Raw genomic sequence first — 24,486 nt, 5'->3', positions numbered from 1 at the left:
GCAGGTTTTAAAAAAAAAGCCCAGACTGTCACTGATGAATGACCCAGTGCTGTAGCTACTGAGCCACTATCGTTCCTATATGCACTCTAAAAAACAGAGGTACGATACGAGTACTTTTTTGTACTCAAAGGTACATTCTTCGTAATTGTAACCTCAAAGGTACAATACTGGTCTTTACAGGGTCAGATTTGTTCCCTCTGAAGTACAAAGTAATTTCTAACAGCAATAAGTACAAATTTGTACCATTTAACCAGCCAAAGGGTACATTCAGTATTCTGTATCACTGTACTCATAAACAATATATATTTTAATTGCAATTTTTAATTTTTAATTTTTTTTGAAAGCCAGACAATTTTGGATCATCAAGTTTTTGACACATATTTAATTGATGATAATGATTATAATCTTTATAATCTTTACTGGCACAAAAACATGGGTACAAAAAAGGACTTTCTCTGAAAGGAACTTTTTTGTACCTCAATATAAGGTACAGCCCCAGCGACAAGTGTGTGTTTGTACCCTTTTAAGTACAAATCTGTACTTATTTTTCTTAGTGTGTGCTGATCTATGTTGATTTAACATAACCTAAAATGTTATGAAGTGTATGGCTTGTTTTACGGAAGTAAACTGGTAATGATGTAAAATTACATCAGTTGACTTTACATTTGGAAAGGGCTAAAAATCACTGAAAAACTGTATTAAAAATACATCACCGCACCTCCCTGTGTAGAACTAATCCTGTTCAAATAGGGTTTTCATCTCCTGTTGTTTTATTTTATTGTTGTTTGTTTGTCTGAATGTACCAGTGATTACAGCAAAAGAAAAATAGCCTTTGACTGCCAGTGTATAAGGAGACCTTGAGGCAAGAAAACCAGTCCAGTATACCTGTAGAATACAGGACCTTTAAAGTCTGAGATGTCTTATTCTACTTTTTTTCTGTTGTGTTTTTTTTTAAATACACAGTTTATTTTAGTATAGTTCTGTGTGGCATTATGTAAAAACAGTATATTTTGTGATGTTTCACAGATAGTAGCTTTTTACCTTTTTTTAAGTGTTTGGAAGGAGTGTTTGAGAATGAATTGGTCACTTTTCTCAGCGTGAACGTTTCCTCTGCCTCCCCACATGTGTTCTCTTCTGCAGGAACACCTTTCATCTCCTTCTGCTTGGTATTCAACACACGAGGCCAGCAAACCCAGAAGCTTGTGAGAGGTTGGAAGGATCTTGTAAGAGTTAGGAGCTTTTTAGGACCCGGAGGGCCTGTGTGAACGTTTTGGCCCTGTGGGTGGGGACTGGCCTTGGGGCATAAGTGTATATTTAACCCTAGGCTCCAGAAGAGGCCCAGAGGCCTGTTGGGTTCACGTCACCCGAACCTTCGTATGTCTGTCAGTGTGTATGAGCTGGAGAAGCAGTTATGAGCCATTAGCTGAGAGTGAACTCTGCCTGAAGCGTCTAGCTGGAGATCCATTGAGAGTATCTGTCTTTGTCCTTTTTAACTACAGATTCAGAACGTCAGATCTTCTGTCAAAGGACAAAGCTACAGCTAAATCACATATATGCCCACATAGGCCTGTTTTCAGCCTAAAAGAATTAAACCCCTGAAAATAAACGTTACTACAAATTCTAATTTTAATTGGAATAGAAATAATATAAAAAATGTAAATCTGCAACTTTAAAAATATAATGAATCATTACATTACATTACATTACATTTGGCAGACGCTTTTATCCAAAGCGACTTACAATAGTGAAGTACAAAAGTAATAGAAGGTAAAACATCTTTAGACAGGGCCTAAAAGAGGTCAAAGGGGAATAATAGGATAGAGGAGTGAAGGAAGGGAAGAAGGAAATGAGGTTAGAAGTAGTTAGTGTGTTAGAGGTGTTAGGAGAGTAAGTGCTCTTTGAAGAGCTCAGTCTTCAGGAGTTTATTAAAGATAGTGAGAGATTCTCCTGATCTGGTAGTAGAAGGTAGTTAGTTAGAGGTGTTAGGAGAGTAAGTGCTCTTTGAAGAGCTCTGTCTTCAGGAGTTTATTAAAGATAGTGAGAGATTCTCCTGATCTGGTAGTGGAAGGTAGTTTGTTCCACCATTGGGGAACTCTGTATGAGAACAGTCTGGATTGCTTTGTGTGAATGTTTGGCAAAGCCAATCATAAAATTGTCACTTTCCTAAACATCATTTTAAAATCAGCATTTTCCTGAATACAAATCGGACATTTAATTTCCTCCAAACCTTTCGTTTGGTTACAGTTGTCTAGTTTTTATGTCTTTTTTCAAACTTGAAGAATTTGGGTTGATTTCTGTTACTGATCTGAAATTGTTAGGTGCAGTAGAGAGTGAACAGGCAGCTTCTCCAAATAACCTGTAGGAGTCTTTAATCACTCAATTTTTTCAGAAGGTAAATAACCTATTTTACTGCAGAGAAAATGTTTTTTTGTATTATCTACACTTGTAGCCTATATCCGTTCCAAGGTCTGTAAAGGGGTTAAACCATAGTTCAGTGACAAATATGAATTTACACACACATTTTCTCTTTTTACAGCATTAAGCTGATCTGTAGATTTTATTTTTCCAGACCATCCATTCTATGAAATATATAAAGTACCTCCAAAATGTAAATGACCTGGAACAAGATAAAACACTAACTTGTTAACTCTATGTAGAAATAGACGGTCACTTTAGTTGGGGTTTTATGGAAAATGCAAGTTGAAAGAAAAAAAAAAAGCATTTCTTCCATTTACTTTGTGACTTGAATTTTATTGCAGACCCTACGTATGTGTGATGTATGGATGTATAAACCCAATATATTTCATGTTTTGCCTGTTCATGTCATTTCATTTCCTAATATGCTCCTATTCCTGCATTTTAGGGTTGTTGGTGATTGGGGTCTCATACCAGAGGGAATTATTATATGAAATTATATTAGTTTATGTATTACAGTTATTACACATAATATACTATATGACACCAAACCTCCCTGATTGACTGGTATTTCTTCTTAAGTAATTACAGCACTTTACAATAAAGGTACATATAATAATACTTATGATACTAAAAAAAAATGTTAAATTATTAAAAGATTAAGTAATGTCTCAACAAATAATTACTTGACTCTAGTTAAGATTTAGTAATAAAAACATACTACATTTTAATGCTTAGGAATATTGTAAAAAAAAGAATTAATTGAAACATTCTTTGGTTAATATTGTCTTAACTAGTGTTAATTATTGATTAGTTGAGACGTTCTGTTGTAAGTACGGTTAATTACTGTACCCTTATTGTAAAGTGGAGAATAATGATGTAGAGTAGCTTTTTGTATCCTGATTTCTTCTGTTGTTTTTGTCCGTTTGGAAGGTAACAGTATGCCGTACAGTTGGTTTCTTTTCTCTAAACTGTCTCAGGCTGTTTTTAAGTGTTTTATTTCACTGCAGGGAACTGCTTGAATTGGCTATTTCCACCTCTTCCACGGACCCTGTAATGACTTGTTCAGCCACATTTCTCTCCCGTTGCTCATTATGTAGAGCTGCCCTGTTTATCGTTTTGTTGGAGTGTTTTTTGGTGTGGAACTCGCAGTCAAAGCCATCTCCTCTCCCTCTCATCTAAACCCCTAGATTCTTTCACTCACCCTCTCCGCTGGCCTCCAACTGCTGCAGTGTCTTCAAAGCAGCACTTTTCTCCCCTCCTTCTCCCAGTCCTTTATTCAGGCTTCTGTTCTGTGCTCCTGTTTCTCTGCTAATGCCTTCGCTTCTCCCTCTACACCAGCATTTAGTATCGTCATCCTGTTTCAGGCCTTATTTATGGCTGAGCTCTGTGCTTCTCTGTGCTTCTTTCTGTCGGAGACGAGGCGCAGAGCAGGCTTAATTGTGTCTGCAGTCTTAATAACAGATTGTTTAGCTGCTTTGTGTCACTGCGGCGTGTTCCTCATGAGCGGTTTTTGTCTGTTTAGTTTGATTTGTTTGTGTTTGTGTGGAAGCAGATGTTGTCATTAGGTGGTGGCTGATGAGAATGCGAGAGCTGCAGACGTTACAGAGTCAGGATTCGGCCCTGAGGGGGGGCCGTCAGAGAACAGCTCAGCATTGCAGATTCCGGTTTGATCCCCAGCTGTTCTATATTTGTGGCCGCCAGTTCTCCAGGACAAAAATGGACACTTTCTCTTCCTCTCTCTTGTGACAAATCGGCCGCTTGGGCATCATCGTGTGGTCAGGTGTAGAGCTTAATGTTCTCTGTTCTCTCAGAGGTTGTGCGCAGGGCTGGATGAAAGCATTAGACAAGATCCTTACTAGTAGGTAGGGCTGGATATCATTTTAAAATGTTCAGAATAGGTACCGATATGATACTTTAAATTTGGTACTTATACCCAAACAATACTTTTGTTCGATAACTATTTCTAAATTGTAACCAAAAAAAAAAAGATAATTATTCTTACACAACGTATCTTCCTTAATCTGTACATCTTTAAAGTAAGATCTCTGGACAACAAGAACAAGGAGTGAATTCAGCTCCACTACACTGTTTAAACTTTAATATCTCTAAGCTTTACTGTACAACTACATGTAAAAGTGTGGGCACCCCTGTGTTTGTAAAAAGTTTGTAAACCTTCTGATAAAGTAAAAGTAAGTAAGTTTTATAACATACAATAACACACAAAAAGTCATATTATAGCTACCATATTTTTGCGCTATAAGTCGCACTTAAAATCCTTTAATTTTCCCCAAAATTGTCAGTGTGCCCTTTAATTTGGTGTGCATTTTGTATGAATTGTATCAGTCAAGTTGTAAGAAGCTGTAAACCCACTCCGCTGAAGTACAGCGTTATATAGAAGTTTCAGTTTTCAGCTTTAGCATTAGCTGCTAACCGCTATTTTCCCATTTAGAGGTGAGTAATATTGGCCTGTAGCCTGCTGCTAACCTCGACTAGCGCTGTTGGAGGAGCATTAGCATTAGCCACTAACTGCACTAGCTATTTCACCATTCAGATCTGATTTTTATCAGACTATAGCCTGCACGTTTACCGTGTTAAAACAAGCAACGTGGGATAAACCGCTAGCTAATATCACCCTGGCTTATCAGCTCAGTGTTCCTAAGTGTAGCGCTGTGGGCGGCTAATGCTCCAGCCTTACTGCCGGAGAAATTTGGGAATCTAAGCTTACTGTAAATAAACGGAAGCGCTTTACTCACCCAAATAAACAGTTTTAGGAGAGAAATATCTGTGTAGATTAACATTCAGCACTAGTTTGAGTTTAGTTTGAGTTTTTTATAGTGTCTCTTAAAATGCGCCTTATAATCTGTTACCCCTTATTTATGATTTTTTTTTCTTTAACCGTTGTTTGGTAGAATAACTTGTGTGCTTAAGGTCATTGTCTTGCTGCATGACCCATATTCTTCTCACACATTCTCACATATAGATGTTCTGACATTTCACTTCAGAATTGGCTGGTATAATGCTCCTATTTGGTCTATATGGTGTTTTGGTGCAGCTCCCAGTGGTCCGAAGTCTACCTGCTCTCACTGGACACCAGGAATGCTTTTATTTTTTTATGAGAAATAAAAATAATTTGGTGTATGTAAAATTGAAATGCCAGCCTTGTGTGCAACAAGTTTTTGGCAGGCCTTGCAATTTAACCGGGCAGGCATGGTCCCCTGAGGTCCACCCACAGTGACAGGCCTGTCTAAAACAATGGAAATAATAAGAACACTTTTAATGCTCCCGGATGCACTACAACTGCAGGTTTTAACAGTGAAATGTTCTTTTGCCCATTTTTATAGATGATTTTGTGTTTTATAGTGTAAGAAATTATAGAAGCACATGAATGTGATAAGTGTGCGATTTGATGGCTTGAGGCAAGTTACGCATGCACTTTTTTTTTTAACCGAAGATTTAACATTCATTTAAAGATGACATAACTCATTTCTTTAATTTTGGCCATGGTTATTCCTTCGTTTTTTCATTCATTTAAAAAAATGCTCTGGTGTTTCTGTATAACCCTGCTTTAGATCACTGAATTAGAGGTCTCTGAAGAAAGACAGGATTTTGGCTCTTGCTCATGAATATTTATACATGCAATCATATCGCCTCTGATTCTGAGTCAATTTTATAGCTCTAAAACTCAAAGGACAAAATGTTTTCAGAGATACAGTTAAAAAGATATAGCACTGTTTGTACTAGGTAAAGTTAACCCTTAAACGTCACTTAACCTCAGACACTTTCAGCGTCTCGGCCAAAAGAAACCTTATCAATGCTACGGGGAGAGCAGAGGCTGCCCCCTGTGGCTGAGCGGCTGTACCACACCCAACTCACCCCACCACCACCCATTTGCCCACTGATTGTGTTCACATAAACTGTGCCAATCATTTAAATAAATAAAGCTATGCTACATGATGCTTTCAACCAGTTATCTTTCTCTCTCTCTCTCTCTCTCTCTCTCTATCTCTGTATTTATCAGACCCTGAGTAAATTCCCACCACTATTCAACAATATCTCCTTCTGGCTGCCGGATGAAGGCTACACAGAGAACGACTTCTACGACTTGGTTCGCACCATTGGAGGAGATTTGGTGGAGAAGGTCACGCTGGCAGATCAGTTCACTCATCCAAAGTAAGAAAACAAATAAACTTAAATTACTTTCATGTTATGTCACTGTTTGTGCTTTTTCAACAACATGGATCCAGCAAAGCTCTGGTTTGCGAACCTAATTTTGACCAGTTTGACGCGTTTCCACCAAAAAAAGGAGGTTTCGGAATCAGGAAGGTTCGTTCAGAGTGGGAACCGTGTAATGCTTGGTTATTCACTGGGAACCGTGTTCACCGCCACTGTGCAACGCCCTCTGTTGATGACTTATGATCATGTGACGTTTTTACATTTTCGCTAAAACTAATGGAAACATGGGCTGGTTTGCTGAAAAGCACCATGGTTCTTATAAGCCTGAACGGAACTGGTCCAAGAACTACAGTTCTTCTCGTGAAAAATTGCTATGTATGACCATGACGCCACTAAATCACCAAGACTGCTGTCTTTTTACTGCTAGAAATAGCCTCGATTCTTCTTGTTTAACACTTTTCCTGCTGTTTTTTTTTCTGACGCACTCTCACAGTCTTGTGAATAATTCTTTCATTTCATAGCAAATAACTGGGAAATCTATTTAAGAACACTGAAGTTTCATGAGATCAGTTTGAGATAATGTGCTTTGCTCTGTGACATGTTGAATCATTATACTGAAAGTAGCTGTTGGAAGATGGTAAATTGTGGCTGTGAAGGGATGCACATGGTCAGCAACAACACTCAAATAGACTAGGCTGTGATATTAGTTTATTATTTAATCAGTAATGGATTGGTATTAACAAGCATGGATTTATGCATCATCATGTTAATATGACATTATTTCATGACATTGCTCGCAACATTGCATAAGACTTGAATGAAGAATTAAATAAATGAGATTGCATTGATATAACATGCACAAGTGAATAGGGTATTATATGTAAAACTTATTATATATGGTTGATGAAAGAGAAAAAACTGTTTAAAACTGTTTAAGGCATAAAATAAGATTTACAGTACATAACACGTCTAAAGCATTCTGATTAATAAAGGTGTTATGAAAGGAAAATAAAATGCATCCCCACTTTTTTATTTTAGGACCTCAAAATCATTCATAGAATTTATGTCATGTTAAGAGTAATAGCAAAAAAAAAGTCGTAAATTTCCAAATATTGCTTTATAAATACATTATTCAATGCTTATGAATGTGTTATGAAGCTTCTATGTATGTAGCCTTTAAATATAGTTTAACCCAGAACTGTGTATTGTTAAAATATCTTTAAATTATACCACAGTTAGTTCCGGACCTGCAATGTGATTTGCTGAGAGGCATTTTATGAGTGCCGTTATCAGCTGGTAATGCACTGTGAACTGAAGCTCTCCATGTATTAATGCGCCACATACAGGTAACCTAGCAATGATGCAGCGCTTACAAGCCAAATACAAACCAAATGCGATATCATTAAACACCACAGATATTATAGGCACAGTGCAGAAATGCCATGTCTCCAATTGACGGAGCAGGCAAAGATGCGGTCCCACAAATAAAGCGATTCGAAAATACGCATTATTACACATTATCAGCCACCAGTATCAGGTTAAGAGTTGTTATTAGTGTATATATTTTCCAGTTAACGTTTATTTACAGTAAGCTTAGATTTCCAGAAGTTTGACTGGAATGGCTGATAATAGAGGCCATTACGCTAACCTAGCAACAATGCAGAGCTCGGCCGAAACTTTTTTAGATCATATATTCTCATCCTCTTTAACTCAAAATCATTTAATAGCAATAATGGTACTGTGGTATAATCACAATTATACACTCAAGGTTCATGCTATAATGTTTAATATTGGCACGTTGTTCTGTAGATCAGCACAGCAGTGCCAATATTACATGTTATAGCATGAACCTTGAGTGTATAATTTCTTAAATATTGCGATACGATGTTTTTGCCATATCACCCAGCTCTAATATCTTGTCAGCAGGGGTCCTGTGGTGGTCTCTTGCGCTGCTAATGGTGGTCGTATTAGAGTGTGTTCTTTAAGCTGAATGTGGGGCTATTGTGCAGCCTGGCTCATTTCTCTTGACCTGAGCTCCGGGGTCAACAGCTCTCACTGGCTTCATTTCAACACTAATGCTCCAGACATTATACTCTCTTTATTAAGCACTTCAAGCACATTACAGGCCCTGCTCCCTCTCTCTCTCTCTCTCTCTCTCTCCTCATTCCTTTCTCCATTCAGTCACTCTCTTTTCCCAATACACTCTTCTATTTCTTTTCAATGGTCCTTTCTCCAATTATTCTTATACTTCTAACCCCCCTCTCTCTCCATTCCTCCATTTATTCACTCTCTCTTTCCTCCCATACTCCCTCCTTGTTCTCTTACTCTCTTTTTCTTCTTGCCCATTCTTTCCTCCCTTTTGTTTTCTTTTTGCATTTCTTTTCTTTCTTACCATATTCTATATATTCCTTCATCGCCTCTCCTCTTTTTCTCTACCCCATTCCTCTCTCTCATAATTCCTTCTCTCTTTCTTCTCTCCTCCTTTCCACCCTCTTTCTCCATTTTTTCCCTCTCTTCTCTGCCTGTCTTGCTATCTCTTACTCTGCATTCTCTTTCTATTCCACATTCTCTTTTATCCTTTTTCTCTCTCACAACTGCTTCTCTTACTCTTCCTTACCATTAACTTTCTCAGTCTCCATTTTTTGCCCCTTTAACCCTCCATTATCTCTCTTTCTCCTTCTCCTCCCTTCCACCTTCTCTCTCTATTTTTCTTTGCCTCTCCTCTTTGTGTGTGCTTCTATTTCTTACCCTTCAATCTCTTTTCTCCCTGCATGCTCTCATTTTTCATCACCCCCTCTCTGTTTCCCCTTCATTTCTTTCTCAATTTTTCTCTCTTCTCTCTTTCTTTCTCTTTTCCATCTCTCACATTATTTTTTATTCACCCCATTCACCTTATTATCTATCTCTCTTACTTTCTCTCTTACTTTTCCTATTTTTTTGTCATTTTTCCACTCACCTCTCTTTTTCTGTCCTCTAGCATTTCCTCTTTTTTCTAGTCTTCCCTCTCACTTCACATTATCTCTCTCTCTCTCGCTTACCTTTGTGTTTCTTACCATTTTTTAAATTTCTTTCTCTGTTTTCTTTCTCTATCCTATATTCTTATATTTCTCTCATTCTTAATAACTGCCTCTCTCTCTCTCTCTCTCTCTCTCTTTCTCTCTCTCTCTCTCTCTCTCTCTCTCTCTCTCTCTCTCTCTCTCTCTTGCCATTGCGCCATTGTCTTTCTTACCATTTTCTTTATTTTCTTTCTCAAAATTGTTTCATTATTTATTCTAGATATCCATGCTCCTGCCTCTATTCTTTCTCTCTCTCTCTCTCTCTCTCTCTCTCTCTCTCTCTCTCTCCACCTGTGTGATCGTCTCTCTCGGCCTGTTGATGTATGATATTTAGAGGGGAGTAGCTGGGCTGTGGGTGTGTGACAGAGGCTGGATCTGCAGTGCGTAAAAAAGGCCGCAAGCATTCGTCTCTGTCCCCTCTCTTAATCTTTTTTAAATAGCAGCTTTTTCTCTCCCTCTCTCCTAATGACATCCATAAATAAGGGTGTGGACTGAGGTGAGCTGCTGGTTGGGTTTGGGAATATGGATCGGGGCAGAGATGAGCAGAGAACACATTAATATGCGTGTGTGTGTGTGTGTCTATACTTATCTCAAAGTTGATCCTGCGTCTGTGTGCTTTCAGCCACTTGTCTGTACAAATTTACTCATTTCTATTTCTCATTTCTGGGTGTGGTTTTGTTGGATTTGTGTGTGTGTGTGTGTGTGTGTGTGTGCATGAATTACCGTGTAAATGTTGTGTATAAATAATTGTGTGCTGTTGCTGCAGTTGTGTGGGTGTCAGAGTGCTGCACTAAATACCGAACACTCAGAACACTCAGAATGGGCGGAACTTCTTGCTTGTGAACCGCACTCCTCTCCATCTGTCCTCCGTATCCCACCGCCACACACTCCGCTAATTACAGCCAGAGGACGGCCAATCACGTCACGTCTGTCCCCTACTCCTGTCTCCTGCAGTAACCTTTACAGAAACATGGCTTTCTGGAAGCAGAAGCGTCTTCTGGTATTTTCATTGTCTCTCTCTCTCTCTCTCTCTGTATCTCTCTCTCTCTGTATCTCTCTCTCTCTTTCTCTGCAGTACTGCTGACTCGGCCGTCCTCTGCAGCTCCACTAATATGATGATGTTAACATTCAGTTTGCTAATACTTATCTGTTCAATTACTGCTTTATACAACACTAATTCACCCATACACACATAAACCAATACACTTTTACACTTTTACTGCTTTATTATGATATGCTAATGCTCACCTACAGTATCCAACAAAAATGAGAACACCACTCACACTTTTCATGGGACAACACTTAAAACTATACTAGTAGTAGTAGTAATGAAACTTGTATATAAGTTAGAGTAGTCAGTGTACAGCTTGTATATCAGTATAGATTTACTATCCTCTGAAAGTAACTCAAAACACAGACATTGATGTCTAAATACCTGGCAACTCAAGTAAATGAGTACATGTCTAAATTGTATCTGATTGTGTTGTTATCCCTCTCTATTGTAATGTGACTTGTTAGAGTTCCAGGGTTCCATGTGTGAATGGGAAGCAGGTATGTTAAATGTGGCATATTAATTACCATTCTTTTATACTGGCCACTGGATACTCAATATGGCACCTCATGGCAAATAACTCTCTGAGGAACAAGATTACTAACACCTTGAAACTGAGCTGCCTTTCATTTTGGCAGCAAATGTTGTGTCAGAGATGTCTCACATAGATTTGAAAACATTTTATATGCAGTAGACAAGTACAAACGTTCAACTAAACTGTTGAAACAGACACTCTATCGGTAAAATATGTCCTGATTTAATCTGGGGGCTCAAGTTCAGGGCTTACAGTATTTTAATGGATCAGCTATTGCCTATTTTGATCACAATCTAAGCATTATGGAGTGGTGAATAAATTCGCCATTAGCATTAGACGTTATTGTCTATCTAGCAGCACTAAGGAGAGTTCTCAGATGGTAAATATAAGATTTTAGTAAGTCTAGTCTGCAGAGTGGAACTGTTTTACTGTGGAGCACAAATACATAACACAATATCTGGTACTGTATAAAACAATCTGGTTTACCAGCAGGAAAACCACACACCTTTATTTATTTTAAACCAACACTGAACAGCACATTTAGAATCGAGTGAAGGCTAATGCTAATGGTAATATACTCTACAGAAACCCAAATCAAAGAACAGTTACCTCAATTCTTTCACATCAGTATTTAACAAACAACAGCATAACAACATAACCTGATCAGGATGTCAATCCTGTTACATTATTATAACAGAATCAACATACTGTAGATGAAAACACAGCAACAAGTGTATAATTTCAAGACAACAACAGCATCAGTAATCAAGCTAGACAGCAAACATCACTAATTCTCATTTTTGGCAGCTCCTACCAGCACCCTGTTTAAAAGCTGTGCTTAATCTGTTAGACAGGCTAATGCTGGTGTTGCACTGATTAGCATTTCTAACATCACTGTCTGAATAAAAAACTGATAGATCCTTAAGAAAGGGACGCATATTATACTATACAACCCAAGGTGTATGGATATTTTATCATAAATGTACATACACAGCATGTCTAGTCCCTTTAGAGAAGTATTACCAACATATTAGAACACTCTGGAGTAAAAAGAAAGCATTCTTCTATGGCATTCTTTCTATGGTGAAACCTCTTGTAACAGCTTGGGAACACCCACACCTCTATAAATTGTGAGGTGTTATCTTGTGAGTGAGGTTTGACTACTGGCTATAATCGTACTTGCATGGCCTAAAAGTGGGTGCCAAAAGCATGGAACATTTCATTCCTAAAGTCGTGCAGGTAAAATGTCATAAAAAAAGCAATTCTCACTAATTGTGTGGTAGAAATTACAGTCACATTAAATGCAGGAGGATTGACACAAATATCCTACTGGTCAGTGCAGTGTTCAGTATCTATCATGAGACTTTTCAGAACTCCTGAAATACAATAATGCTTCCTATTATCTCATGACTTTTGGCAGGTCAGCGTAGATTTAAAAATAAGGAAATGGCTGAAAAGGAAAATTTATTGGAAAGAAAAAAACATGATATATACTACTGCATCTTTAAAAAAATTTGAATATCATTAAAAAAAAGTTACTTTATTTTAGTAATCCATTTCAAAATGTAAAACTCGTTTATTATATAGATGTTAAACACAGAGTGATCTATTTTGAGTGTTTATTTATTTTATTCTTGATGATTATGGCTTACAGCCAATAAAACCCAAAAATCAGTGTATCAGAAATTAGAATATTATATAAGACCAATTGGTACTTTTGACAGTGTAGGCAGTGTGCCAAGTCCTGCTGGAAAATGAAATCCGCATCTCTATAAACATTGTCAGCAGAGGGAAGCATGAAGTGCTGTAAGATTTTGTGGGAAAACAAAACTGCACTGACTTTAGACTTGATAATAAAACACAGTGGATCAACACCAGCAGATGACATGTCTCTCCAAACCATCACTGATCATCAGTAAATTTTACATTTTATTTGTAAAACAAGGGATCAGAGTCTGGAGGAAGAGTGGAGAGACACATAGTCCAAACTGCTTGAGGTCTAGAGTGAAGTTTCCACAATCAGTGATGGTTTGGAGAGACATGTCATCTGCTGGTGTTTGTCCACTGTGTTATAAAAGTCTAAAGTCAGTGCAGTTTTGTTTTCCCACAAAATCTTACAGCACTTCATGCTTCCCTCTGCTGACAACTTTTATAGAGATGCAGATTTCATTTTCCAGCAGGACTTGGCACACTAAATTTAGCGCTCCAAATTTAGTGCTTAGTAAGAGTTAGTCAGTCCAGTACCAGATTGACCGATGAATCAATCACAGGCCATTGAGTATCAAATTGGGGAATGTGATGATTTGCTCAGTGGTGTAGTGTGACACGGTTGAGCTGAAAATAGACTTTTTCTCCTCAGTTTTGACTATAGCGTATTGTTTTTTAGCATATATTCTGACAGTATTGTGTCAGGCAACCAGTTTCCCGCTTGATGTCCTCTGCTGTGACAGGGATGCAGCCTCTGATGCACAGTTGCCTCGCTTGCCGAGTTCACTGTTCCACAAACGACAACAGCAATATAACACCCGCGCTGGCACAGGCACTTATAGCGCAGCGAGACGCTCGGTATGATATTGGAGATGTAGTGTTGAAACAGAGCCTCAGAGCGCATGTTTGTTTTTATGCTCTTTTGTCTCGCTTCTATCAAAATTGGTGTAAAGTTTATTCAGGCAGTATCAGTGCTGAATAAACACAGTGATGGGACTTAACTTTCAGCAGTGATTACCCATAACACAGACAACACAAACCAGGACCAAAGAGAAACAGCAGCTTTTCACAACTGCTTTAAAACTGATTTTTGACAGTTGACTTTTTATTTGCCATATTCTTATTAAAAATGCCTTATTCCACCTGATTCAGCAATTGCTGTCTAACAATTTGCATGATGATTTATTGAAAAAAAAACAGTGGCTTTTTATTCCTATTAACCAATTAAATCAATCTGAATATTAAAAGCATTTTTATTCCTGTTTAGTATTACATTCTGTGTATTGTCTTCTACTAGATAGCACAGTTTCTGCAGAAGCTGTGAATGATTTGTAGTCAGTGCAAACCCTGTCAGCTAATGTTTGCTCATAATTCAATCAAATCATTCTTATTCAGAGGAAGACATTGAATGATTTGATGTAAAGCTGTCTGAATTAAACATCAAGTGTTTGATTTATATCAGTGAAATAGGTAACTAATTGGTCAGATGATTAACTTGATGATTGATTAAACTCCACTACCAGATCAGGAGAATCTCTCGCTATGTTTAATAAACTCCTGAAGACTGAGCTCTTCAAAGAGCACTTACTCTCCTAACACCTCTAACTAACTACCTTCTACTACCAGATCAGGAGAATCTCTCACTATCTTTAATAAACTCCTGAAGACAGAGCTCTTCAAAGAGCACTTACTCTCCTAACACCTCTAACACACTAACTACTTCTAACCTCATTTCCTTCTTCCCCTCCTTCACTTCTCTATCCCTTTATTTCCCTTCGACCTCCTTTAGGCCCTGTCAAAAGAAGTTTTTTACCTTTGACTTCTATTACTTTTGTACTTCAATATTGTAAGTCGCTTTGGACAAAAGCGTCTGCCAAATGTAATGTAATGTAATGTAAACTCAATAATTCCCAGACAATTGCCACACTGTTGCTATGGTTGTTAATAAATTGTTTGGTGGTTGGTTCATGCTAGTGGTGATTGTAGTTTTTAAAAAAAAAGGCACGTGTAGGCGAGTTTAAATGTTGGGTTAGAAGTTTAACCCAAGTTTAGCAGTTTTATGGAAACAAAATTTGTTTCTGGATTCTTTCTGTATAGAAACTATTATACTTTACAAACAGAATGAGTGTACTAGAATGGTGTATATATTTTATAAAATTGTAGAAGGACCGGCTCCAGAAAATATGTGGAATAATAATAAAATAAGAAAAAAAAAAAAAAAAAAACTAAATAACAATGGTAATGTTAAAATATTTACAGTATCAATGAAGAAAACTAGCACTGCTATGTTCCTGTAATATAAATTAAATATATACTTTTTATAGTTTCAAGGACAGCCTTGAAATGAATTAGTTGCTGTATATATTTAACATTGCTAAAGCAGCAGAATTCTTTGAAGTTTAATTACCTTCTAAAAATACTTCTTATAAAATACTTTAAAATTAAAAATGATTAAATGACTAATGATGATTTTTTTTATATCTAATTGAAATGATTCAAAACAAAAGTAACAAAAGAAACTCTAAAACTGCAGCATTAAAACAGATCAGTATTAACCACATGGTGAGTGTGTGTGTGTGCGCTGACCTTCATCAGCAAATATCTAGAAAAGCTGTTCCCCTGTTGGTGAAATAGTGCTGAAAAGGTCTAAATGTCACACTCTTAACTTTCCTGCAGGAGATTTTACTCTTCTGGGTGTGATTGGCGTCTATAAAAGTTAGAAATGTCAGCGTATTACAAGGAGAGTCTGCAACCATAAACATTTCCACTGATATTCACCTCCTGACATTCAGACCTTCTCCACACAACCTTATATATACTACCATCCACTAATACAGAGAGAACCCCTATCAAAATGTCAGGAGTCTCTCTCTCTCTCTCTCTCTCTCTCTCTCTTCCAACATGGCGGCGGCATTTATCTTTGACATGGGTAACAAATCTTGTGTGATGGTGTCTGTAATCCAGCACAGATCCACGTCCGCTGGACTGTGATGCTGTGATGCTGTAATGCTGTGATGCTGTCGGCTGTAATTGGGCAGAATTAGTAGTTTGTATAGTGGACAGTGCTGTCTATCATCCTGACAGGAGTGAGTGAGATTACCAGCAACACACCACACGCTTATCTGAAGGAAGACCAGCGTTACCTCTTCTGACAGCAGAGCTGGAAAAATGCTGATTCATTTCAGTTCAGTTTTATTTATATAGTACTTTTTACAACTAATATTTCACAAAGCAGCTTTACAGAGAAAACTGTCCCAAGCATCTTATGAGCAGCACCCCAGTGATGCCAACAGTGGAAAGAAAAAACTTCTTAGAAAGAACCAAGACTCAGACTGATGGATTGTTAGAATCAATTATAAGCTCAAAGTATACGTTTACAAAAATCTGTAATATTAAAGGATGCTTGTTTTACAATGTCAAACGTTATTCAAAATAAAATATAAATAACTGTCTATATTCCCGTGTTCAATCATATATTTTTTTTTGTTCAGGCCAAATAATCCATATAAATCAAATTGTGCTATATAATTTCCTAAAGAATACGTTTCTAAAAAAAATTACCCATAGACCTGATCATAACCCATTTGTCACTAAATATAATATCCCATTTAATATCATTATAGAACTGTTACATTTGATGCCTGATGCATTGAATCATTTGTTAAAGATTTATATTGTATCAAACTGTGGCAAACGTATGTATTTCATGCTATAAAGAATAATTTTCTAAAGAATCATTGAAGTTTAGATTATGTGATGCATTGAATCAATTCCTCAAGAATCTTAATCTCACTCAGATCAAATCATTACAGAATTTAAAATCTGAGAATCTGAGAAATTTGAAAAGTTAAATTTAATTCTGTTAGTCAATGAATTTTGCTATATTGGAAATCATAATAGACCTACATAATTGTGAAATATGACATTTATTCCTTCGCTAAAGAATTATATATTTTTAATTGAATCAAATGGTGGAGAAATTTGCCAACTTTTATACATTAAATCAACTTCTAGAGAAATATAATCAAAATCAGTAAAATTTGAGAGAATTGTTTAAGGTTCTGAATCATTTCTTAACAAATCAAAATTGAGGTTTAGTTGTTGAACTGAACTGTGTTCTAATTATGGGTGGGAATCACAGGGTGATTCATAATACAATATTATCACAATACTGTAACAATGATACTGTGATTCTGCAATAATCGATATATACAGCTCTGGAAAAAATGAAGAGACCACTTCAGTTTCTGAATCAGTTTCTCTGATTTTGCTATTTATAGGTATATGTTTGAGTAAAATGAACATTGTTGTTTTATTCTATAAACTACAGACAACATTTCTCCCCAATTCCAAATAAAAATATTCTCATTTAGAGCATTTATTTGCAGAAAATGAGAAATGGCTGAAATAACAGAAATATGCAGAGCTTTCAGACCTCAAATAATGCAAAGAAAACAAGTTCATATTCATAAAGTTCATAAAGAGATCAGAAATCAATATTTGGTGGAATAACCCTGTTTTTTAATCACAGTTTTCATGCATCTTGGCATGTTCTCCTCCACCAGTCTTACACACTGCTTTTGGATAACTTTATGCCACTCCTGGTGCAAAAATTCCAGCAGTTCAGCTTGGTTTGATGGCTTGTGATCATCCATTTTCCTCTTGATTATATTCCAGAGGTTTTCAATTTAGTAAAATCTAAGAAACTCATTGTTTTTAAGTGGTCCCTTTTTTTTCCACGACTGTATATACAATATACTATATACAAGACAGTTTTCTAAGATATTTCACGGCATCTTAAATAATTTAAATACTAAATAATCACAGCAGGTTTATCCTATTCATTATATTAGCGCCACCATATAGAGAAATAAAGCATTACATTTAGTATGTAAGATTGGGGGGGCGAGTCTTAGGGAGTTTAAAAATATCAATATTTAATGCCACATATGGATAAAGTATTGCAAATTAAAACTATATGATATATTGCCACATCGATACTTTGTCTCACCCCTAGTCCGAATGCAATCAATGAGAATCTGATGATTCACTAAAAAGAGTCCTTATCACATTGAATGTGCAGAGATTATGGGATGTATTTTTCTGATTTCAGTGAGTGTGTGTGAGCATCCCTGCAGTGTTTCGAAGAAGGAAAGCCCCCCTCACCACTCACACTTCTCTATACGAGTCTTATCAAATGCGAGTCTGCGTCAGCGGGATTTATGCCAAGCTGTTGCCTGCTCACTTTGATGTACGCCGCCTCGCTGGAGATCAGTGTGTGTGGCAAGAAAGAACTTTGTATGCGTGCGTGTGTGTGTGTGTCTCTGTGTGAGACACTGTGTGAGTTTGCCTCTGTGTGCGTGCATGAAATATTGAATATATATATATATATATATAGTTTTTCCTCATGAATCTTTATTTATTTGAGCTTTGTCTAGTTTGGGTGGTGCTGTGCTCTGACAGAAGGAAATGGTCCGTATGTTTCCTCATTTAAGTTGGATCCTAAACTGTGTCCTGCTTTGTGATTGTGGTCAGTGTTACAGTGCTGCCTCACTGCTCACCCTGACTGGGGAATAGGGTGCTCACACACCTGCACTGTTTGGTCTGGACCAGAGTCTGTAGAAAAGCAATGATAGCACAACTTTTCTAATAAAGTGAAACCATTACAGGTATTGTGTCTCTACTGGCAGCAGTGTAAAGTCAAGCTCTGTCCAGCTCCATATTTTGCTGTGGCAAAACAGTTCGGTCCATTTTCCATCTTATTTTTCTTCTTTAAACTGTCTTTTCATCTCCAGTGTCTAATTCAGTGTCTAACTCCCTGTGCTCATATTGTCACATTTTTATATTCTGCAATTCCGTAAAACGGCGTGTCTACAATTGAAGTGAATGAAGTGATTGACAGCTTTGGCTGGAACAGAGCGTCTGCGTTACATGAAGTAGCTGAGGTGTCAGCAACCAAGCTCAAGGACTGTGTAATTTGATGTAAAAAATAATTGTAATTGTTATCAAATACATGAACTGTACTTTTCTGGGTATTTACTTTGCCTTTGTACTTTAGGATGTGCTTTAAATTCAGTGAAGGCAGTCTGAGACACACTTGTTCTGGAAGAAAAAGCAGTTGTGGAACTGTCTTTCCATCTCCATTGCTTTGGTAGTTAGTTTCCCTGTGCTGATTTCCCACAAGAAATGCAATGCTGGAATTGTCAGTGTTTGTGCTCGGTCTCTGTCAACACTCTCATCAAATTTATTGTGTAGTCTGGATCGAAAAAAAAAATTTGCGCTGTAAACTCAATGAAGGCAGTCTGAGACACACTTGTTGTAGGAGAATCAGCAGGTGTGAAAGGTTCCTCAGGCCACGGCCTTGTTCAAAAAACAATATTTGTATTGAACAAAAGAGGCGATCTCAGATCTCAGAGTCCAGATCAAGCGGAATCATGCTTTGGTCGATGTGAATTTTGGACAGTTTAGACTTTCCAAGCAATTACAGGACGTTGAGGCAGGCCATCGCCTTGTAGATGACGCAGCATCTTTCTTCTGAAATCAAAGGTATTACATAAGAGTTTATCCTGCTTTTGTTAAAGTAACTGTCAGCTTTCCTGGAGTTCAATAAGTACAAATATCAGTCTGAAACATCTGCATGAATCCTACATGATTCTTCTGTTGATGAATTCATTGTACAAACACAGAGAGACAAAGAGTGTGTGTGAGGTTGTATTCTAAACCAGTCATATGTAAATATGTGTGTGTGTGTGTGTGAGGTGGGGGGGTGGAGGTGGAGAGAGAATATCCATTTCCTTCATTGCTTTGGCAACAGATAATTATAATGCAAAGCCATCTGAATCGAGAGAGAGCGAGAGAGAGAGAGAGAGAGAGAGTATTTTGTGACAGAGAGAAAAAGAGGCTGAGTGGGTGGAGGAGTGTGAGAGTGAGCAAGAGAGGAAGGAAGAGTGTGAGAGAGAAAAAGACACAGCAAGACAAAGTGAGAGAGTGACAACGAGGGAGAAAGATACTGAGAGTGACAGAATACAGAGATAAAGAGAGAGAGAGGGAGACTGGGAATGAGTGAGAGTGTATCTGTGTGTGTGATAGAGAGAGAGTGAGAGAGAGTGTTTGTATATGTGAACAAGTGGTTGAGGGAGAAGGAGAGACTGGGAATGAGTAAGATAGTGAGTGTGTGTGTGTGTGTGTGTGTGTGTGTGAGAGAGAGAGAATGATAGAGAGAGAGAGAGAGAGAGAGAGAGAAAGAGGCTGAGTCGAATGGTGTGTGCTTGTATGTGTGTGTGTGTAAGAGAGAGATACAGAAAGAGAGAGGGACTGAGTGAGAGAAAGTATTTGTGTGTGAGTGTGAGTGTGTGTGTGTGTTTCTGTGTGTGTGTGTGAGAGAAAGAGAGAGAGAGAGAGAGAGAGAGAGAGAGAGAGAGAAAGAGGCTGAGTCGAATGGCGTGTGCTTGAATGTGTGTGTGTGTAAGAGAGAGATACAGAAAGAGAGAGGGACTGAGTGAGAGAAAGTGTTTGTATGTGAGAGAGAGACAGAGAGTGAGAGTGATCATATGTGTGTGAGAAAGACTGAGTGAAAGAGTGATTGTGTGTGTGTGTGTGTGTGAGAGAGAGAGAGAGAGAGAGAGAGAGGGAGAGGCTGAGTGGGAGGAAGTGTGTGAGAGAGTGAGCATGGGAGAAGAAAAGACTGCAAGAGAAAGTGTTGGAGAAAAATAGAGAGAGAGAGTGAGAGAGAGTATGGTAAGGTGTCAGGCTGTGTGTGTGTGCTGGCTGGTCTGAGGACAGTGCAGATGCGCCGCTCGCCCGTGGCTGTGCTCATCAGCAGGCCGCTGGAAGGGCCAGTCTTGTTAAAACCCTGCGCTGTTTGCTGGCCGCCTCAGGGGGACCTTTCCTGGAGGTGTTTGGAGCCAGCAGGCTAATGCCCACCATCGTCACTCAGCCACAGTGGAGGAGACGGGGGGAGAGCGAGGGAGAGAGAGTGCATGCATAACAGGCCACAGCTTGCAGATAGTCAGACAGGAGCTGGTGAATAATGGAGTGTTATTGAGGCGGCAGAAATCGTGCCGAGAAAGAAGTTGTACGCTGCATGACATCATACACACATACGCTTAATCCTGCATGCAGCAGCAGCAGCAGCAGCTGTGTCATGTATGGTGATGCTTTTAGCTGTATGCGTCTTCCTTTGCGTATTATAGACTATTTGTGGTGTATTTACGTTGGGTGTTCATTTTGATGACAAAATTGAAATGTCATGCTCTCTTTCAGAGCATTTCTGTGGGAAGGTAAAAAAAAAAGATATTTTGTGACTAGAGATGCCATCTCATCATAGCATTCTGAATTGCTATTCTGTATTTAATTATGATTCTACACCCTTTATTGAGAAATATTAGGTTACAATTAATATACTATATCTGTAGGTTATAATTAGGTTATATTTGAGATACTTTCTCAATATTATTATAAAATGCTATGTTGTAACTGAGATGCCTTAGCTTTGCTATTATCAATTACTAGATACAAATTGAGTTGCTTTATTATTTGTTATTATATTATAGTATTATGATACTAGGTTACAGCTGAGACGACCGTCACTTTAAAGTAATTAGGTTATAATTCACATATTATCTCATTATATTATAATTTATATCATTATTTGTTAATAGTTTACTTTGTGGCTATAGGCAACATAGCCAGGCACTTATATCTGCTATGTCCCATCATGCAAGAACCGCCTTTTATCTATTTGAATGGGGAGAGGCCAAAATACAAAAAAATTATTAGTAATGTACAACATATTTTACATTTCTAATAAAATATGACAAAAATCTTTGGCTCAGTAATGCATTAAAAAAAATGTTGTGGCTACTGTGCTTGCAAGCTGATTCGCTGTTTTGTTTAAAAGGCGGGACTTTATCCATAAACAGGCACTATGATTAGCGATACAAAAATTCCACTCATACAGCAGTCCGTGGCCAGTCTTCTTTTTAATAAGGTCTGTGCTATAACTGCTGCTATGACCAGTTCTTTACTAGTATTTATCATGTTATAACTGAGATTAGGTTATAATTATTTTATTGCAATTGAGATGCTATCTTAATGCTATTCGAAAAATGAAGAAATCTAAAGCGCTGCCACTATGAGCAGGAGGTCGCAGGTTCAAACCCCGGCTCATGCAGTTTTCCCATCAAGCTGCCGGCGCTCAGAGGGAGCAAAATTGGCCCTGCTCCCTCCAGGTGGGTAGATGGCGCTCTCTCCCCATCACGCTGGGCGGCGCTGGGCAGCACGAGGCGTTTGTGAGTGGATGTATCGGAACCTAGCCGCTGTGCTTTCCTCCGAATGTGCTAGCTGCTCAGGCAATGATGCATTGGCTGCAGCTTGAAATAAAAGGGGTGACTAACTTTACATGTATTGGAGGAGGCGTGTGCTCGTCCACATCCTTCTAGGGTCGCAGGTACCACTGGTGATAGGGACGCACAAAGGGGTGGGACAACTGGATAGCCAAATTGGGAGAAAATGGGGAAAAACCTGATTTTTATTTATTTATTTTTTTTTATGAAATTAATATACAGCTCAATGCTGGTGCACTAATATCACTCTATCCCACATCTGATATTAGGCATAGTGCCAAGAGCTTCATTTTTATGTGCCCCAGAGTATTGTGTTCTGTTGCCAAATGCCAATACCGTATCTTTCGCACTGTAAGGCTCAACATATTATAAGGCACACTATCAATCAACGTCTATTTCCATACGTAAGGTACGCTGGATTATAAGGCACATTTTAAGAGACACTATAAGAAATTTCTAATTCAGCAGGTCTTGCTACTGGGTGGTGGTGTGGGGGGTAGCTAACTAAGTTATTTAAAGCTAAGTTAAGTAAACAAAACTGTAATAAAAAGTATTTTTAAAAGTCAAATGAGTGCTGGATCTTAATCTACACAGAGATTTCTCTCCTGAAAACTGTTTATTTGGGAGAGTAAAGCACTTCCGTTTATTTACAGTAACCTTAGATTCCCGAACTTCCCCAGCACTAAGGCTGGAGCATTAGCATTAGCATCTAACCACTAGTGGTTAACTGAGGAACCCTGAGTGTTCCAGTAAGCCAGGGCGATATTAGCTGGTGGTTCGTCCCATGTAGCTTGTTTTAACAGCATGAACGTGCAGACTACAGTCCGATATACTCCCCTCTGAACAGCAAAAGAGCTAGTGCTTAGGTGGGTAATGCTAATGCTGCTCCAGCAGTGCTAGCTGGGGTTAGGAGCAGGCTACAGGCCGACAATACTCACCTCTGACTGGGGAAATAGCGGTTAGCGAATAAGGCTAATACTACTTTGTGCTGGAGAAACTTCACTGAAACTCCTGTATAACTCTGTACTTCAGCGGGATGGCTTTACTGCTCCTTATATCCTGACTGGTAGAATTCATACTTAAGAGGCATGGAATCAAAAGGCGCGCTGTCGATTTTTGGGAAAATTAAAGGACCTTAAGTGCGCCATATAGTGAAAACAATACGGTTCATCTGTACAGAGACTAGATAAGCTATGTGTGCATTTGCACATCTGTGTCAGCAATTGGTAGACCTTATAGAAGCTGAATACATTTATTTGAAGGAGTGTCCACAAATAATTAAGCCTATGTAATAAATCAAGCGAGGTATGAAAGGGTTAAATCTCCTCAGCGTGTGTGTTGGATGTCCTACTTGTTCTTCTCCAGTGGCATCTTCATCAGTACCTGGGCATGGTGCCGTATTGCCATCAACGGGTGAGAGAGAGCGAGAGAGGCACGCAGAGAGAGAGAGAGAGAAAAAGAGCAAGAAAGAGAGAGAGAGGTGATGGAGTCTTCAGCATCCTGCTCCAGCGCTCAAGCTGTGACTGACTCAGTGCTTTGACTCATTGTGCGTCGGCTGTGGCACGGCGGCTCGAGCTCAGTGGAGGTAGAGATAAAGAGAGCGCTTCTCTCAGCCAGGAGGTTAATTCAGTCACAGCTTTACACAAATACACTTAACAGTTCATGACTAAATAAAAGAACGCAGAAGAAGAAAACAATAGGTCTGTGTGCTGTCGCGGCTCTTCTTCAGTGGAAGCATCCTGCAGGGTGTTAAAGACGTTGACTTTATTGTAAACGTAGAGAATGAGACACTGTTCACTTCACTGTTCTAATAAAAAACACTGATAAAATACTCTTAAAGGTGCAACATCTGACATTTTAAACATTAAAGGTGCTGTACATGATTTTAAGCCAATATATTTTTTGCAAAATGGAGCATATTTTCCTAGCCACAGAGTATCAACAGCCCAGAGCAGCTGCAGTTGGCTAACTGCTGAGCTACCGACGCAAGTGTTGACAATAAAAACTTTGTCTGAGACATTAAACTCGAGCGACTGAGGCTCAAATTGCATGCATTTAGAGGAAAAAGCACTTTATCTGAAAGCACGAGTCGTGTAAATGCTTTATCAGTGATTTGAACTGTTTTCAGGCACATTCATCAGACTCCTTCATCTAAAAATTGTGTTAGCTGAGATGCTAACAGTCAGATTCAACAGTGTTGAA

The 24,486-nt window shown here is 38.3% G+C and overlaps 1 protein-coding gene across 1 annotated transcript in view; it reads left to right on the top strand.

Annotated features, from left to right (window-relative positions):
* fars2 (phenylalanyl-tRNA synthetase 2, mitochondrial) overlaps nucleotides 1-24,486 on the top strand; it is a 249,150-nt gene that overhangs the window by 149,288 nt on the left and 75,376 nt on the right. The window contains exon 7 of the mRNA XM_022673398.2: nucleotides 6,437-6,588. Coding sequence (XP_022529119.2) covers nucleotides 6,437-6,588 — 152 coding nt within the window. The remainder of the gene's footprint in view (nucleotides 1-6,436; nucleotides 6,589-24,486) is intronic.

The sequence above is a fragment of the Astyanax mexicanus genome, chromosome 6 (assembly GCF_023375975.1).
Source record: "Astyanax mexicanus isolate ESR-SI-001 chromosome 6, AstMex3_surface, whole genome shotgun sequence".
NCBI classification, from domain to species: Eukaryota; Metazoa; Chordata; class Actinopteri; order Characiformes; family Acestrorhamphidae; genus Astyanax; species Astyanax mexicanus.
The sequence above is the reverse complement of the archived record's forward strand: the minus strand, read 5'-3'. Positions and strand labels throughout refer to the sequence as shown.